This window comes from Gracilinanus agilis, chromosome 2 (assembly GCF_016433145.1).
Source record: "Gracilinanus agilis isolate LMUSP501 chromosome 2, AgileGrace, whole genome shotgun sequence".
NCBI classification, from domain to species: Eukaryota; Metazoa; Chordata; class Mammalia; order Didelphimorphia; family Didelphidae; genus Gracilinanus; species Gracilinanus agilis.
Genome location: NC_058131.1, coordinates 217,425,928 through 217,445,404, shown reverse-complemented (window position 1 = coordinate 217,445,404; position 19,477 = coordinate 217,425,928). Strand labels below are relative to the sequence as shown.

General features: G+C 37.8%; 1 protein-coding gene across 1 annotated transcript in view; it reads left to right on the top strand.

The window, feature by feature from the left end:
- The window catches only part of PLCG2 (phospholipase C gamma 2), a 172,439-nt gene extending 153,900 nt beyond the window's left edge, over positions 1-18,539 (top strand). The window contains exons 29-33 of the mRNA XM_044663650.1: positions 707-821; positions 7,327-7,494; positions 12,102-12,190; positions 17,416-17,600; positions 18,146-18,539. Of these exons, the coding sequence (XP_044519585.1) occupies positions 707-821; positions 7,327-7,494; positions 12,102-12,190; positions 17,416-17,600; positions 18,146-18,188 (600 nt within the window). The 3' untranslated portion in view covers positions 18,189-18,539. The remainder of the gene's footprint in view (positions 1-706; positions 822-7,326; positions 7,495-12,101; positions 12,191-17,415; positions 17,601-18,145) is intronic.
- The last annotated feature ends 938 nt before the right edge of the window (positions 18,540-19,477 follow it).

Below are 19,477 nucleotides of genomic sequence, written 5' to 3'. Positions count from 1 at the left end.
TTGAATTTGTGGCACTTCCAAGTGGCTGAATATAGGCATATACACATAGTCACCTTCCTACAACTGAAATGAGTGGTGGGGCTCTGGAGCTTCTCTGCTCTCTGTTAAAGAGCAGTAGTTTCAAAATAGAGGCAAGACACAAATAGCCAATAAATGGATGAGCCATTTCCTACCTCCTGGCTTCATACCCTAGACACAGAGGGCTTCTGTCTTTTTCCTTTCTTCAGAAATACAAATAACTAGCAACAACTTCTCAATGCCCAGGAATTTTTCCTAGTCCCCCTCTCCAGAGAAAGAAACACAAAGGAACACATCATTGAGAGTAGCATGGCATCTGCATTGATACACTAAAGATAAAGGACTGTCAAAGAAATAAGCACACTAGCTGACCTAGACTAGCTGCCAGAGAAATAGCTGGATGTTTAATCTGCTCTTTCCACAACCAGCCACAACAGATACAGTGTTCTAAATTATTCAGATGAGATATTTGGAAGGCGTAGTTGCAATGGAAAAGCCATAGCACATTAGAAGCAGATGAAGTCGTGCCATTGTTCTCTCTACAGTAAAGAAGGATTGTTTTCCTAGGTTTGTTGAGCTTTCAGCATTCATATGTGCAACTGTCAGTTGTTGTTAGTGCTTTGAAAAAGAATGTGGAATACTCTAGGGGTTGGGGGCTCTGGAATGACTGCAGTCCCTTGTGTCCTAGGTCTTGGGGGCCCGCCATCTTCCTAAGCTTGGCCGAAGCATTGCCTGTCCATTTGTAGAGGTGGAAATTTGTGGCACCGAGTATGATAATAACAAATTCAAGACGACAGTAGTGAGTAAGTATCTTAACAACTTTTCCTTTATTTAAATCATGAGGGTTGTTTTAGATCACCCAAAAAGATCGGATACTCCCTAGCTGTGTTATCCTCTGGGCAAGTCACTTAATAACCATTGCCTAGTCCTTACCACTTTTCTGCCTTGGAACCAATAATACAAAGTGTTGATTCTTAGATGGAAGGTAGGGGTTTAAAAAGTAAAAGTCATCAATCAATCATCCAAAAAGAATGTCAGCTATTACAAAAATGTGTGCATAGCAACTTTTATTAGAGTTTGCATAGAGGAGGAAAATGGGTATTTCATTAATGTCATATGACACGTTATTCTTGTGCTTCAGACTCTGAACATTCAGTTGGCCTTCAGTCTGTAGACATTGATTGAGGTTAGCAATGTCCTGGTGAAGTCAGCCAGGCCCAGTCATCCCAGAGAAGGTCTCTGAGGAAAGTGGGTTCATTCCTGACTGAGGTTTTAGGGTTTTTTGTTTGTTTTATTTTTTCTCTTTATTTTTTTATATTGTTTATTTTTGTATGTGAGTAATGTAATGCAGGATTGATGCAAGATCTCTTGCATTTGCAAAATCACCCGAGGCAATCCTGGCAGTTAGGGGAATGGAACTTTGACCCAGCAAGTCCCTGGTCTCAAGACCTGACTGTTGGAGCTGGCACTATAAATTCCCCTGGAGAACCAACCTTGGGGTTCTGATTTCCTTGACCTCACCCAGACATCCAGCTACCCCCTGGACTTCCCCTGGGGACCCTAGGAGGGGAGGGGAAGATGTGGTTGGTGGGTTATGGAATGTAGGCAGGAATTAGTTAGCTCAGCCTAGCCAGGGACACCCCTAAACCAGTTCATTACCCTCATTTGTCAAGCTGGTAGACCACTCTACATCAGGGCAGTGGAAATTATCCCTGGCTGAGGGGCTGGTTCCCTCAGCCTATTCTTACCTTCTGAGGCCCTCTGCCAGCACTGGCCATAGCAACAGCTTTTCCCAGACCCTAACCCTCCTCCCTCATTTTACCCTTGTGTTTAAATAAACCCCTTGCCTGATTTTGAGAGTTTCAGTAGTTCATTTATAACATCAACCAGGGCTAAGGGGCTGAGGAGTAGGAGGATAGCTACCACTTGTCTCCAGAGGGGGTTAGACCAGGCATCCATTTTGCTCAGAAAGTGAACCAGCTTCACTTTCTGTTGGTTTCTAGTTTCTCACCAGCAGGGAGGTACCTGCCCACATTCCACAACCCACCAATCACCCCTTCCTTTCTCCTCCCGGGATCCCCAGGGAAAGTCCAGGGTGTAGCTGGATGTTTGGGTGAGGTCAAGGAAATCAGAACCCCCAGGTTGGTTCTCCAGGGGAATTTATAGTCCCAGCTCCAAAAGTCAGGTCTTGAGACCAGAGACTTGCTGGGTCAAAGTTCCGTTCCCCTAACTGCCAGGATTGCCTCCGGTGATTTTGCAAACGCAAGAGATCTTGCATCAATCCTGCATTACAGTAATCTTATAAAACCAAAACTTCAAAACACAAACTTAAATAAACAACTGAAAAATCATATACTTTCATCTGTATTCTCACTCCAACAGTTCTTTTCTCCAAAGGTGGTTAGCATTCTTTGACATAAGTCCTTCAGAATTATCCTAGATCATTGTATTGCTGTTAGTAGCAGAGTTGATCACATTTGATCGTCCCACAATATTTCAGTTACTATGTTTAATGTTCTCCTGGTTCTGCTTATTTCACTCTGCATTAGTTCATGGAGGTCTTCCTAGCTCTTTCTGAAGTCATCTGTCCATCATTCCTTATAGCCCAACACTATTCCATCACCATCATATACTAAAATTTGTTCAGCTATTTCCCAGTTAAGGGGCATCCCTTCACTTCAATGTGTTTGTTTTAATGTGCACAGATGTAATACACAGCCATTGTTCAGGAGGAACCTGAGGACTTGGCATGACCATTGAGCCAGTGAACAAGCCTTGAGTTCCTATTATGTGCCAAGTCTGCACTAAACTCTGGAGATACAGAGATAGGCAAAAACTAGTCTCAGCACTCAAGGAGCTCCAGTCACTAGATCTGCTGGCTGGCAGTCTCTTTCTTCTATGGATTTTTGAAGCATTAAAAAAATTTTTTTTTCATTGAGCCTCATGATTATCTAGCAGAAGATAGATCCAGGCAGCTAATAATAATGGCACACATTTATTTGACATTTTAAGGTTTGCAAAGGGCTTTACATACATTACTTTATTTCAGCTTCAAAACACCCCTGTGAGATCCATTTACTACTATCTCTATTTTCAGATGAGGAAACTGAAGCTGAGAGAGATTAAAAGACTATCTCACTTGTAAAACCCAGTGCAATTGCTCGTTGGCTACAGGAGGGAGTTGGGAGGAGGGGAGGGAAAGAACATGAATCATGTAACCATGGAAAAATACTCTTAATTAATTAAATAAATAAATTTAAAAAAAAAGACTGTCCCAGAGTCACAAGGCTATCAAGTGTTTGGAGCTGGCTTTTAACTCAGATCTTCCTAACCCCAAATCCAGCTCCTTTGCCACTATTGGCAAATTGCCTTAAGTGGTATCCTGCTTTATTGTAATAATTAGCAAGTGTGTGGTAGGAAGTCTTTTGGTCTCAGCTCTGTGTCTCTTTGGCCCCCAAAACACATTTAGGAGTTGTGATATCATCTCATTGGACTTTCCTGATAGGTAGACTGGGCACTTACTTCTGTTGGGGTCCAGGATTGGGATCCATCCTGCCTATGTGGCCTGAAGGTACCATGGGCCGGAGGACTTAAGTCTGCCATGCCAGGACCTGTGGTACCTGGACTTTCAATGCCTGGACTTCTATTATGAGACATTCCTTCCTCCTGGGCTAAGTAGAAGCAAACTCCTTTGGATCCAGCAATCTCATCTGTGCCATTAACCTGACACAGTACTCAGACTCACCCAAGCTAATTGAACTCTGCAGAAAACTGTTGTTTCCATAGGGTTTCCCTGATGAGTGCAGCCTTTAATCTTGGGCAGCTTGAGAGCCTTTGAGGAATTCACCTTAATTAGGGCAGATCTCCTGAAGTTCACAGATCATCTCTGTTCATCTAGGAGCCTTCAGCATCAGTGTCTGAAGGGAGAACCACATCCTCTGTGCAGATTTGGGGCTCAAACAAGGGTTTGGATCCCCTGAGGATTCTTTTGAGGACAAATTTTTCTCCTTAGTGAGCTAGTTACTGTTCTGGGGGAAATAAAAGGACCAGCTGAGCAGCAGGGATCTTGACAATGAGTATTAAAACCAGCATTTCTTCCGGGCTTAGTTTATGCATGAATTGGTTTTAGGCATGCCTTTCCTAGTAGGGGGGTGTATAATTGACTCTGGGCTTATGTGGTTTTTATTAGTAGTGGTAGTAATAATCAGAATAATGATGATAGTGGGTAGTATTTATATAGCACTTTTTGGTTTGCAAAATGCTTAGTCTTTTTGGTCTTTACAACAATCTAATGAAGTAGGTACTATTCTTATCCTCATTTTACAGATGAGGAAATGGAGGCAAAAAGAACTTAAATGACTTATTCAGGGTTTCCCAGCTAGTTCTGAGCAGGTTTTGAACTCAGACCTTCTTTACTACTAACTCCCTTTCTTCTATCCACTGTTGTTCAGTCATGTTTCAGTTGTGTCTGACTCTTTGTGACCCTATTTTGAATTTTCTTTGCAAAGATACTGGAGTGGTTTATCATTTCCTTTTCCAGCTCATTTTACAGATAAGGAAATTGAGGTAAAAGGGGTTAAGTGACTTGCCCAGGGTCGTACAAGCTAGTACATATTTGAGGCCAGATTTGAATTTCAGGAAGATGAGGCTTCCTGACTGAAGGTCAAGTGATCCATCCATTGTGCCACCTAACTGCCTCATTTTGGTATATAAAAAGTACTTAAATGCTTTTTCCTTCATTCATCAATCATCCATTCACTCATTCATTCTACCAGACCATCTTCATTTTCTTTGTTAAGTCTTTGTGTCTCAGCATTTCCAGATTTGTTTCCAACCTTCTTCATCCTTTTTACCCCTTCATCTTCCTTCTACTCCTGCCGGGTATAGTGGCTATAACATCAAAGGGGACTGCACCTGGAGATAGGTTCATCCCTTTAGCTGCTGGGGTCAGAGGAGGGGTGAGAAGAAGCAAGGGAAAAACTCATCCTTTTCTCCAAGGCTAGCTCAGATGCTACCTCTTGCATGAAGGAAGGGAACAAGCATTTATTAAGCACTTACTATGTGCCAGGTACTATGCTAAGCACTTAAAAAAAAACCCTCATCTTCTGTCTTAGAATCAGTACAAAGTATTGGTTTCAAGGCAGAAAAGCAATAAGAGGTAGATAATTAGGGTTGATGACTTGCCCAGGATGACAGCTAGGAAGTGTCGAGGCTAAATTTGAATCCAAGATCTCCCATCTCTATCCTCTGAGGCACCAAGCAGCTCCTGTGCTAAGCTCTTTTACAAATGTTATCTTATTTGATCCTCACTTTTTGAGGTAGATGCTCTTCTTATCTCCTTTTTATAGCTGAGGAAACTGAGGTAGAGGTTAAGTGACTTACTTGCCTAGTGTCACCCCGTTAGGCATCTAGGTGATGCAATGGATAGAGCTCTCAGCCTGGAGTCAGGAAAACCTAAGTTTAAATCCAGCCTGAGATAGTTAATAGCTGTGTGGCCTTGATCAAGTCATCCTTTCTTTGCTTCAGTTTCCTCATCTGTAAAATAGGGACAATAAGAGCTTCTACTTCCCAGTGCTATTGGGAAGCTCAAATGAGATCATAATTATAAAGTAATTAGCACAGTGTTGGCATATAGCAATTTTATATATTTATACACACATAAATATATATTTAAATATTTAATATATACAGCATATCTATATAAATAGTATAGTATATGTAGTATCATATATTTGATATATACATATAAATAAATATATAAAATATGGTAATATTATTGTCAAGTGTCAGAGGGCAGATTTGAACTCATCTTCCTGAGTCCTGGTACAGTGCTCTCTTCACTATGCTAACTTTTCCTGATGCTGACCAACTAAGTGCCCTTTCCTGAGCCTCTCTTGTTAGAAATAAAGAATCTCTAGGCTATAATTCTGAGCTGAAGATGCAGACTTTAATTGTGATAAATGAAAACTAGAGATCTCACTACATTAAGCCTGTGCTAAAGACCCCTTGTGGACGTGGTTTTGGAGAACTAATCATTAACCCAGCAGAAGGTACCAGGGATGCTAAGAAAGCAGTGGTGTTTGGGAACCAGGGTCTGGAACATTTGATACGAAGTCCCAGGTTCAGAACAAGGTTAGCTATCATACTACGTAGGTTGAGGTAATCTTTCTTGGCCATAATACGCTGAGGAGCCTCTAATAGCCTGGGGAGCCTGGCATAACTCTTCAAAGAGTCAGACACCTCCTGAACATGCCAAGGTTGTTTCCATAGGATGTTATCATGTTCATTCACCATCCCAGATGAACCCAATGCCTTCTGCATGGGTTTCAGCTTCCCTTGATAACTACATAGACCTAAAGCTCTTATTCCTCTAAAAGAAGCTCTAAATGAATTTAGTTGCTATGATATTCTAAATGCCAAATTATATCCTTTCTAATACTATGGTATTATTATTCTATAATAGTATTATTAGTCTATAGTATTATTAATATTCTATAGTATTATTCTATACTACTACAGTATTGCTATTTTATTATTATAATTGCCATCTTATACATAGTTTACTAACTAGGTGTTTTTCAAAAAATCATAATTGCAGTTACTTAGCTAAATATGTGATCACTTGGTTCATGATCAATAATATAAAAGCAATAAAACAATTTTCCTTTCACTCTTGAATCATTGATATTTCCATAGCCCTGTAACTTATATTTAGTAGCCTGTGTATTTATCTTGTCTACCTACTTTAGGGAGGAAATGGGGAAGGGAATGCATCTTGCTTTAGCTTGGTATTTGGCATGCCAAGGAGAATACCTTGCACATATTAGGAGTTCAATTATGTCTAATTTAACATGCATTTATGGAGAGCCTACTATGTGCCAAGCACTGTTACGTTAGGGGCTGGGGACACAAAGAAGAAAAAAAAAAGAGGAAACAGTCATCATCCTTAAGGAACTTACATGAGGGGAACCCATTAGGGAGGGATTGGCATGGATATACCATATATCTGTTGTCTTGAATTAAGGAGGTGAGGCAGTGAAAATCACTACCTTTTCTCACATGGGAAAAGAGAACCTTTTTCCTGTTGGGCCAGGGGAAGGACAGAGGGGAAATTGAATGCTTTGGGGGATATGGAAATGGAAGTGTAGAGTCTTTGTGGATGTCTAAGTTTAATTATATTGCTCTAAATCTGTAGTGCCTTCTATGGGTATCAACATATTTTTTCAAAGGATCTGAGTAGAAAACTTCTGTTTTGGACAGATAGGTGTGAAAGTATAATCTCTCTTATGAGTTTTGGTTTTTTTCCAGATGATAATGGTCTGAGTCCAGTCTGGGCGTCTACTCAGGAAAAAGTGACATTTGAAATTTATGACCCGAATCTCGCATTTCTACGTTTTGTTGTTTATGAGGAGGATATGTTCAGCGATCCCAACTTTCTGGCACATGCCACTTATCCCATTAAAGGAATCAAATCAGGTAAAATTCAGTTTGATTAAACAGTTAAATAGGGGCTCTCCTCAGACTCCTTGTCCCAATTTGATCGTAGATCAGCATGTCTTTCTGTTATTTTAAATTTCTGCCTCAGACATTCAAATAGAACTACTTTGCTTGCCAATTCCTGGGACCTTTGAACAAATCTCCTTCCTAACCAGAACCATAATCACAAATTCTGGTATTACGATATTCTTCTCACCTTCCTACCCTACTACAACCTTTTCCAGGTTGAAAGCAAAGTGTGGTATTTTGCAGGGAAATTCTATAGCTGGGTAATCACTGACCTGGCACTATTCATTCTGCAGTCATTTTTAAGTCTCTGCTATGTACCACCAGGCATTGGAGATCAAAGACAAGTTAAACCGTCCCTGTCCTTAAGGAGTTTCCATGGGAACAACAGATATACTGAGAAGGAAATGTAAAATATATTCAAAGTGGGTTGGCTCCAGGCCCTGGAAAAATAAAGATGGGCCTCAGGTGGGTTCAGCCCCAAAAGAAACTAGAGATTTTCTATGCCAGAGGTGAGGAGGAGTGTGTTCCAGGCATAGCCTGAGAAGGGAAGTCAGCCTGTACACAGGCACTGAGATGGGAAATGGGTATCATGGATACCCATTGATGGATGACTATAGGTCAACATGGAGTTCATAAAGGAAAGTAAGGTGTGGGAAGGTCTGGAAAAGCAGGCAAAATAAAGAATGGGAAAGGCTATCTATGCCAAACAGTGTGGTTCATATTTTGTCCTAAAAGCAAAAGGGACCTACTGGGACTTTTTTTAGCAAGAGAGCTACATGTTAAAGACAATGATGATTAGGCTTGACCTCTTGTACTTTCTCTTCCCCTTCCTGGGCTGTTAGATAGTTATCTTCCATTTTAATCCTTCTTTTTCAATTGTTTTTGCTTAATTCTGACATTCAGGTAAGTGTCACTCTTACATAAGAAACCTTTCCTAATTCCCCCAAGTGTTAGTGCCATTTCCTTCCCATTTCATTCCTTTGTATTTTTATTTCACCTATTTTATGTTTACTCTTTTGGGTACGTGTATTTTCCCAATAGAATTTAATGTTCTTGAGAGCAGAGGTTACTCCATTTTTATCTAGTGCCTTGGCATGGAATAAATATTTTTTGAATATAGAATGAATGGCTGATGTAACTGGGCCACATAGAGCAAGTTACATCAACAAGCAACCTATGCTTAGATGTAATCTATGAATTCTCTGTAAGGTTGATATCCCACAGCCTTCCCTCTACCTACTCTACATTCAAGAGAAAAACCATAGACCGACTTTATTTTATTCTTTGTCTCCACAAAGACTGGAATCAAATGTCTGAACTGCTGACATAGCAAAGGTTTGCTTTGAGTTCTGGTTTCTATGTATTTCTCATTTAACAAAGTTCCAATGTTGCCTAAACTCCCTTTCTGGATTAAAAAATACTTTTAGAAAATATCTCATGGATTCAAATGCTACCTTTTAGGGAATTTCTCTTAAATCAGACTAGGCTTAACTAAGGTTTTCCTACTGGACTATCCTTAGAAAGAATTTCCCAAGCAAATTAGTAACATAAGTAAGATTTCACATCCAATGTTGATTATTTTTAATGCTTTACAAGTATCCATTTATTTATATTCTAAATAAAAATCAATTCACTGTCCATGAGTAGGGTAAGTCCCAAAGAAACCCTACTTGGCATCTTCCCCTGGATAGCTTCAAACATCTCACATAATGTACTTGAAGGTAATAAAATGGCATTTAAAACAATTCCTGTAATTGAAACATTTTCCTGATCCAGATTGGCCTCTTCCCCAGTTAGTCCAAATCAATGAGGCTTGACTTTGGAAGCACTTTTCATCTCCCTTTTAGCAACAGCATGCACTGTAGTCTTTCTTGCCAGGACATCTGTGCCAGAAGCAAATTCTCCTTTCCTGTGATAGTGCCTCTCATTGGCTATATGCCTTTACATAGGATTATTGGAGACTTGACTAACTGCATTTATTTCATTTCTTCTAAAAAGGCAGGCCATGCCTCTTCACCCTTGCTATAATGACTTGGTGGCCAAAGGGAACCCTGGGATAGAAATAGTCACACAAAATAGTACTTGTGCTACTTACTTTGAATGAAAAGATGTTTTTTTGTGAATTTTATCTCTGTTAGCCCATTATTATTTTTCTTTATTGAATATTCCCATTTTGGCATTTTGAATAAAGTAAGATAAGAACCTCCAGGATTCAGAAAAGAGCCATTAAAATCATTTCAGGGTTGAAAATGAAGACCAGTGAGAAAAGGTTATTCTAGGAAGTTGGATCACTTTACTTAGAGCTAACTATGAAGGGATATTCTTTTATTCTCCTCTGCTTTGTATTTGAATGGGCTGTACTAAATCATTTAGGGGTTGGTGCCCTCTAGGCTTCAGAATAAGCTGGGCCACATATTATCAGGGGTACATCCAAGCTCTTTCATGGCTTGTATTCAGGTGCACTCTCCTTATTTCTTACAAGTTTCAGAAAGAGAGGTGCTGACATTGCATTAAAAGCATTTGAAAAGTTCTCTTGCATGGCACAGTTACCTAGTTGCCATACATTCTTGGTCTCTAAGCATAAGAGAAATAAGTTTGATTTAAATATAGAAGACCTAGACTTGTATAGCAATCTTAGAAATCATGTGGTCCAAGCTACTCATTTTACAGATGATAAAACCACAACCTACAAAGGTTAAAAGTCTTGCTCAAAGACAGCTAGTAAGTAGCAGAATTGGGATTCAAACCCAGTTCCTCTGATTCTAAATCTAGTGCTCTTTCCTTCATATAATTTAAATATTTTAAATGTTTAAATTATGAGAATATAATAGCTTTTATCACACAATGGTTTTATCATATATTTATTTTTTATTATAAAACTCACTCCCCGGCCCCCCAACGCATAGAGCACTTTCATATTAACAGTAAAACACAAAAAGAGGACTCTACGAAAATGTGAGTTTCCTTTTCTCATTTTTTGTCTTGGGGAAGAAAAAGTATATACATAAGATAGTCAAAAGATCACTTTCAGAATTTATCCATAATTCCTTCTGAATTTTCTTCTGTTTTCTTCTGTGAACTAAAAAATATTTCAATGGCTCTTTTCTTGGCATCACTATCAATAACATTCTTTCCCTCATTCTCCCCCAATTAAAAACTAGGAATAAAAATGAAAGAAAAACCTTTATAGTCAATACCAACGAAAATGTATGTTTCTGCACCTTGTTTCCATCACTTCTCTGTCAGAAGGTAGATAACATACTTAATCAGAGGTCCTTTGGAGACATTGCTGCATTATTTAGAGTCAAGTCTTTCAACTATTTATTTATTTATTTTTAAAGTATTGCTACTTTGTTTGTATGAATTGGACTCCTGGTTCTTCTCATTTCACTCAGGATTTTTTCATAATACCCAGGATTCTCTGAAATCATCTCTTCTTTAATTTCTTAAGGCACAATAATAATATTACACTACATTCACATACCACAATTTGTTTAGCCAAACCCCAGTTGTCTAAAAGGCAATATTAGACATCACTTGGATTCTAAATTTCCCTTCTTTTTTCTCTCTCCTTCAAGATTAGCAAATTCATTTTGCTTCTAACTCTTCCCAGTATTATCCTCTCAATATCTCCTCTCATCTCAAATACTCATTTCCCTCCCTGTTGAGTTTTATATATTTCCACACCAAATGGTTTGTACATGGACATGTGTGTGTTTTCAACCCTCCTTTGTCCATTTCCCATAAGACTGAGGTTCATCTGATACCCGCTCCGTATTCCCCTTTTCTCTATGTTTATATATTCCTCTTTCTCACATACTCCAATTCTGAGAAACCCCAAGTTCTATTTCCTCCTTTTCTCCTTTTGTACTAGTGTATTCCTTTTATCCTCCTTTCTATTTTTCTTCTTCAAACCCTCAGAAGAGAAATAATCTATCCCCAGGAAATGTTTTTCTTATTTCTTTCTACTACTTTAGGAGAAAATAGAATTTGAGTGGGGAAGATTTAGCTTGAACATAAGGAAGAATCTTTCAACAAGTTTGGTCAGCTGTGGAATGAATTGCCTAGGAAATCTATAAATTCCCTTTCATAAGAATCTTTAAAACTAAGAGAGAGAGACTCCCTTTGGTGTAGAGTGAAGTCCTGCCTAAAGACTGAGTCTATCACTGTCTCTTTAAATCTGCTGACTGCAGTAGTGTGGATAGAACTTAAAAAAAAACACTACCTCTCGTATTCTTTAAAATTGAGTTTGTAATATTTCCAAAACCTTTAGATTTTTCCTTTTTTTTCTTTTTAGTGCATAGTTTTTAGTATATTAATTAACTGATTTTCCCTATCCTTCTTTTATGCTAGGATGCCCCCAAAGGCACCTTTTCCCAAACTTTACTCCTTGTGAACACAAAATATGATGATAGCAGAATGCTGAGTTTGAACTGAATCTGGTTATATTTTTTAAAAATGGCCACATGAAGGGCACTGAACACCTTGGTGAAGTCTTGATTGACTTCCAAGAGTAAAGGTTCTTAATATCCTTAATATATTAACTTGTGTGGGTTTGTTTTCTCCTTGTACCCCAGGGTTTAGATCCGTTCCTCTTAAAAATGGTTACAGTGAAGATATTGAACTGGCCTCCCTTTTGGTTTTCTGTGAGATGCGCCCTGTCTTGGTGAGTAGAATAAAATATGAGGTGGTTCCTCTTGGTTCTTTCTCTCTGTGTGAGGTTCAGTACTTTTACTTGGACCTGTTGCTCAAGTGCACTACCTTTTGGTAAGCTTTACTGGCTGTGAAGACTAAAGCACTGAATGAAGAGTTAGTTTTCCTAAAAAATAGAGAATTAAAAACCTTAGCTACTGGTTCATCAAGTCCTTGGACCTTCCTTCTCAAACTTCTTAATTGGTATATTCTGCTAGGAATCTGGTATTAGGAGAATAAAAAATCCTTAAAGGCCATGGATCTTACTTTCTTCCTGGGTTCTTCCTAAGAGTTCATAAAGATGGGCAAGTTGTCCTGCTAGAGGATTTCTATGGTCCCCTAGAACTCTTAAGTTCTATTGTTTTGCTCAACTAGCTCCAGTAACTGGTTAATATTATAAAATGATATCATATGAAAGCTCTTTGTAAACTGTAGAGTGATATGTGTTAGCTATTACAGAAATGCCTCACGTAGTTGCAAATGATACTGGCAAACTCAACTGATAGTTGATGTCAAATTCCAATAGAAATAGGGGCCACTAAATTATAGAGAAAGATCCTTGTGGGTCCCATGTTAACTTAGTTTTAAAATATAGTATTATCTGTGTTTAAGTGTATTTTTATTTATTATGTTAAATATTTTTCAGTTTCATTCTAATCTTGTCCAAACTGCACTTTGAGGTCTTGTGGTCTATATGAGGTGTGCAGGTTGCATGTCTGACATTTTTGATCTAGAATGTAGCCCCCAAACAAGGGAGGATGTTTAAAAAAAGGCCTTTAAGCAGTTAAATAAGCTATTTCATGCTATTCCAAGAGTTTTTAGCCCAGGAACTTTTTTTTTTTAATTTGTGATAAGCTGTATTTCATCACAATTGATTTCCTTTGTAATCCTGTGTATTTTGTGCATTTAAAAGTATTATTCTGAGAAGAGACACACAGGCTTCACCAGATTACTTAAAGAGGTCTGTGAAAGCCAAAAGATTAAGAACTCAAGAACTCTTGATCTTTGCACTAAACTATTTATTCTTACTTTAAACATAATTCTGACAAGCTTGGTTATCTTGACTTCCCAGACTAATAGGACATTAGAGAAGTAAGGGTGGTTCTAAGAGCAGGCACAATGTCTGATTTTAAAACAATAAAATAAAAAATAAGAATTGAAAAATCTCTGGAGCAGGGGCTAGGAACGGGAATAGCTCTGCATTCCTCATCAAATAGTGAGGCAGCTAGATGGCCCAGAGGATAGAGTGCCAGTGCTAGGCCTGGAATCAGTTCATCTTCCAGAATTCAAATCTGGTCTCAGACACTTAGTAGTTGATAACCCAGGGCAAGCTACTTAACCCTATTCACCTCCATTTCCTTATCTGTAAAATGAGATGGAGGAGGAATTGGCAAATCACTCCAGCATCTTTGCCAAGAAAACCACAAACTGGAGTCACAAAGAGTTGGACATTGCTGAAATGAATAGGAACAATAACAAAGATAGTCTACTTTTAGTGATGCTATAGATATCACAAGGTGCATGATTTGGGCAGAGATCAAACTAGATAACAGTTGAGTCTATGATTAGATTTCATTTTTACTTTTGCTTTGTCTGAGATCCTGATTGTTGCCCCTACTTTTTTTTTACTTAACTGAAGCATAATAGTGCTCTCTAGCCTCTTTGTGTGTATCTCTTTGCTTTAAATGTGTTTCTTGTAGAGAACATATTGTGGGGTCGTGGTTTTTAATTCACTCTGTTATTTTTCATTTTATGGGTGAGTTCATTCCATTCTATTTTTTTAAATAGTCTGTACTTATTAAGCTTCAATTGCATGTTAAATGTATTGTAATTAAATAAATACATTTTAAAATGAAAAAAAATCTAATTCACACCCAAGTCAAGACATCACTCCATAATGTCATTGGTCCTCTTTTTAGCACAGGACCAAAACATAAGAACATATGGTACTAAGAGGTACTAAGGTATTAAGAGTATAGTACTGGGATCAAAGGAAATGCCTTTTATTCATGTCTTCCATGTTCAGATCTGGGTGGTACAATTTAATAAAGACATTGACACGCCGAGGCAATCCTAGGAGTTGGCCAAGATGTGGAAGGGAACTGACATCCATATCTTATAAAGAAAATGAATGAAAATGGGGTTACTTAAACTACAGAAGAAATGTGATAACTATCTTATGATATTTGAAGGGATGTAATTTGAAATAGATCAGTAGAACCAGAATGAGTCTTAGAGATCACCTAGCCTGAGCCATCGTTTTTTTATTTGAAAATTCTATTTGATTAATTAATTTAGAACATTTTTCCATGGTTACATGATTCATGTTCTTTCCCTCCCCTTTTCCCAACCTCCTTCCATAGCCAACAAGCAAATTCACTGGGTTTCCCATGTGCCGTTGATCAAGACCTATTTCCATATTATTAATATTTATATTAGGGTGATCATTTAGACTCTACATCCCCAATCATACCCCCCCATCAACCCATATGATCAAGCAGTTGTTTTTCCTCTGTGTTTCTGCTTCCACAGTTCTTCCTCTGGATGTGGATAGTTTTCTTTCTCATACGTCCCTCAGCCTTGCTCTGGATTCTTGCATTGCTGCTAGTAGAGAAGTCTGTTATGTTTGATTTTACCACAGTGTGTATCAGTCTCCATGTATAATGTTCTCCTGGTTCTGCTCCTTTCACTCTACATCAATTCCTGGAGGTCTTTCCAGTTCACATGGAATTCCTCCAGTTCATTATTCCTTTGAGCACAATAGTATTCCATCACCAACAGATACCACAATTTGTTCAGCCTTTCCCCAATAGAAGGGCATCCCCTCATTTTCCAATTTTTTTTTGCCATCACAAAGAACACAGCTATAAATATTTTTGTACAAGTCTTTTTCCTTATTATCTCTTTGGGGTATAAACCCAGCAATGGTATGGCTGGATCAGAAGGCAGATAGTCTTTTAAAGCCCTTTTGGCATAGTTCCAAATTGCCATCTGGAATGGTTGGATCAATTCACAACTCCACCAGCAATGCATTAATGTCCCAATTTTGCCACATCCCCTCCAACATTTATTACTTTCTTTTGCTGTCATATTAGCTAATCTGCTAGATGTGAGGTGGTACCTCAGAGTTGTTTTGATTTTGAGCCATCATTTTTATAGATGAAGGAACTAAGGTGTGAGAAGTTATAATGTCCTGCCCATAGTCACATAACTAGTTGATAGGAGAGCTAGAACAAGATTCTATGATTTCCGATACCTATTCCAGGGGACTTAAAGAGCTTAATAACAAATACAAATTAAGTGGTCATAAAATTATGATTTCATAATAATAATAATGCCAACTGACATTTATATGCTTATGCTATCTTCTACATGTAATACCATATTTATTGTACATATTATAGTTATATGATACTGTATTTATACTCTATAGACTTAAGTGCTTTATATGCGTTATCTCATTTGGTTCTCACAATAAACCTGTGAAGTAAATACTACAGGTATTATTAAATAAGGAAGTTGAAACTTATAACACTTAAATGACCTTACCCTGGCCATATAGCAAATGTGAAAGGTAGGATTTGAACCTAAGTCTCTTGACTGCAAGTTGTGTTTTGTTATACCATGCTGCTTCCATGACATTTCGTCACAGATGGCACCTCCGATTCTTACAGTGAATGCCCCTATTTTATGGTCACTGTTAGAATGAATCCTTTTTGCAACATCGAAGAACAATCTGAATTTTCTCTTCTTTGCTATATCATATATATGTGATATATGAACATATGAATCTGTATATATATGTGTATAAATACATACATATACATGTATCCAAATTTTTTGAATTTTACCTGTTCTGCTGTAACATTTCCAGTCCTGAGTAGTGTTGAATAAACATTTGCTTTTTAAAAGAGAGTTTGATGTTTTGAAATTACATAATGGTAATGATAGTAATTAGCATTTATGTCATCCCTTAAGATTTGGAAAGCATTTCTGTTTTGTTTTGTTTTTTGTTTTTGCTTTTTTACAAATAACTCATTCCCACAGCCACCTTGGGGGCAAGTACTGCTATTATTATCTCTATTTTACAGATGAAGAAACTGAGGAAGGTAGAGGTTAAGTGATATGACTTACATTTTGAGATGAGATTTAAATTCAGGTCTTATAGGTTCAATGCTATACCCATTGAGCCATCTGGTGGCTCAGTATTAAAGAAATTGTATTACATTTCTGTTTGTGCTGTGTATTTTGCTGGTTTCAATTCTTCTGTCTCTATCCTCCACTTAGTCTCATCTAGTTGGGATGATGGGTGCTTAAGAAGGAGCATTTACCTAGCTGATGCACTATAATACATACAGTATGACTGTATTTTCTACCCTTGTAGATAAATTATTGAAAGGCCCACAGTGTCTAGTTTCTTGGGAGATGACAGAGTATTTTATCAGAGTCATGTGTCATTTTATCTTGTACCTTATTTATTCAGATTCTCCTGACTTGGGATTTATAGTATTTTGCACAGGGATTAGACTAAAATTTACTTTTGGAAAGCACCTATGAAGAAACATTTCCTAAACAAATAAATTGTGTGATAACTTGATGATGTGTAAAATGCTAAAAAAAGAATAAATACTTAAAAGTATTTTGTAAAATCCTATTTAGCTATGATTTACATATTGATAATTAACTATATTATAATGGACCCTTTTCTCAATGCACTTAAAAACAGAAACCTGGTTGGCCCTTTTCTAAGTCATTGCACATAAATTATCGTTATTTAAAAATCACCTGCCTTGTGATTTACTAATTTACTACTAATTTACATTGGCTGGCTCCCTAAATGATCTGAATTGGTGAAGGTTTGAAGTATTTTATGAAATGGCTTAGTCTCCCTGTTGGCCATTTTGATTAGAGTAGGGAAGTCTGAAATAGACCTTCTGTGGTCTTAGATTGAAAATAACCCTGGTCTATAAATTGGGGGCCCTTGGGTTCTAGACCTGGCTTTGCTCCTTCCCTATTGGGTGATCTTTGACAAATCTACTTTCCCTTTCTGAGCTTTAGCTTCCTCCTTTTTAAATTAAAGGGCTGGATCAGATGACTTCTAAGACCCCTTCCAGTTTTTCCATTCATACTAATAATAGCTTGACATGCACAGTAGAGCTTGCCTCTTCAGTGACTGCTGGTCTTCACTTAACTTTTCAGGAATGTGAAGAAGAGCTCTATTCTTCCTGTCGCCAACTTCGAAGGCGACAAGAGGAGCTGAATAACCAACTCTTCCTGTATGACACTCATCAGAACATACGCAATGCTAACAGAGATGCCCTAGTGAATGAATTCAATGTCAATGAAAATCAGTTGCAGCTGTATCAGGAAAAATGCAACAGGAGGTAAGGCAGCACTGATTCAGTTCTGTTGGGGATCCCAAACTCTTGAAGGTAAGGGGAGGTACCTAGGCTTTTCTGGAAGTCATTTCATCTCTGCACCTGGTCTCAGCTCAAGAGATAGATGATTTCCAAAAAAATTCCCAAAAAAATTTCCAAATTTCCAAAAATACCATTTATTTGCAACTTTTCCAAGTATAACTATCACTTTCAGGGGGAAAGTTAGGCTATAAATAACAACATAGCTTATTATTTGGCTGATGAGTATTTCAAAGTTCAGTTTGTGTGTCTGTTACCTCACTACACAGAAATATTTTATACCTTTACCTTCTGGCTTAGAATCAATACTACCAAGGCAGAAGAATGGTAAGGGCTAGGCAAGGGGTTCAAGTAACTTTCCTAAGGTTCCATAGCTAAGAAGTGTCTGAGACCAGATTTGAACCTAGAACCTCCCATCTCCAGGCCTTGCTCTCTCCTCATTGAACCACCTACCTGCCCCCACAACACAGATTTTTAAGCCTAATTACTGATCTTGATTTATTTTCTTTAAGATTAAGGGAGAAGAGAGTTAGTAACAGCAAATTCTACTCCTAGAACGAGCCTTCAATTTGGGGACTTTATATCTGCATGTATGTGTACAAGAGAGATAGAAAGAGTACTTTACTAAGACCTTCAGAAGATGCACATCTGTGAAGTCATCATTCTTGAAGAGCTGTCATCAGGATGAATTTTTTAAAGAAGAACCAAACAGGATTCACTATGATGACTTTCTGTTCTCTCTTCTCCATTTGATGTCCTTTTTAATTTATATTCTGTACAAATTATACATAAGATACCTGGCTTGTTTTCTGTGTCCAGTACCACATTCCTCCATGAATAAAGGCAAGCAAAGGCTCCATTTGCTGAGCAAAGTTAGCTTCTCCACCAAAACACTTCTGTTTTTAGTGAACCAAGTAATTGATGACTCTGGTGGCAGGTGAGCAAGAATTATCATGTGGATAACTTGCTAGATGTTAAGGATTTAATTTGAAAAGAAGCACCATTTTTTCTTACCTCATGTATGTCCACTTCCATGAGGAGTGGGGAAGAAAGGAAGATTTTGCTCTCATCTCACTGTCAGTGGTTTCAGCCTTGCCACTCCCTTCTTGCAACAGCTGCTACTCCTATTGGTCAGCCTGCCATCATACATATGTCAATAGACATTAAAATGGCAGCTTAGGATAACTGAGTTACTTACTGAATCACTTTTCATATGAATTCATTCACAATTCATATGAAAACAAGTTTTACACATGGAATCTGAATACTTAAATTGTCAAGGAAGTTTTGTGAAGGCTCTTTCCTTTTTTTTTTGATTTTAAAGTGATTGACCAGATGGTCAGACAAATGAATGCTTCTCAATAAGGCTTCTCTCAGAAAGCATGGTATTCAAGTAATTTCTGTGTCAATAGTTTTGTATCCCTTCAAACTTAAAAGCCAAGCACATGCCTAATGATGGAACAAGGCCAACCAACCAAGCTGTAGAATACAACATGTCATAGGTCTTTGTCCTTGCTTGAAGGCAATGGTCCAAGAAGGCTAAATGACTGTTACAGTCTTTGATCTGATTATTTAGTGGTTCTTTTTCTTGTTTCAAAGGATAGTTATCTAGGGGATAGTTATTTGTTAAAAGCATTCTTTACCAAGCTTTTGGAACATTGGTTGAGTGACATGACGAAGATGAGAATACAGGAGAGGTACATAAAACATTAAAGAATGTAACCTTAAAGAACCTTGAAGAATCCTACAAGCTTCCTTATAAAACTCAGATTGGAAAAGGTTGGTTCATAGTCACTGCAGATCTTTGTGATGTGGGAAATTCATAAGCTCTTTTAATAGGATTT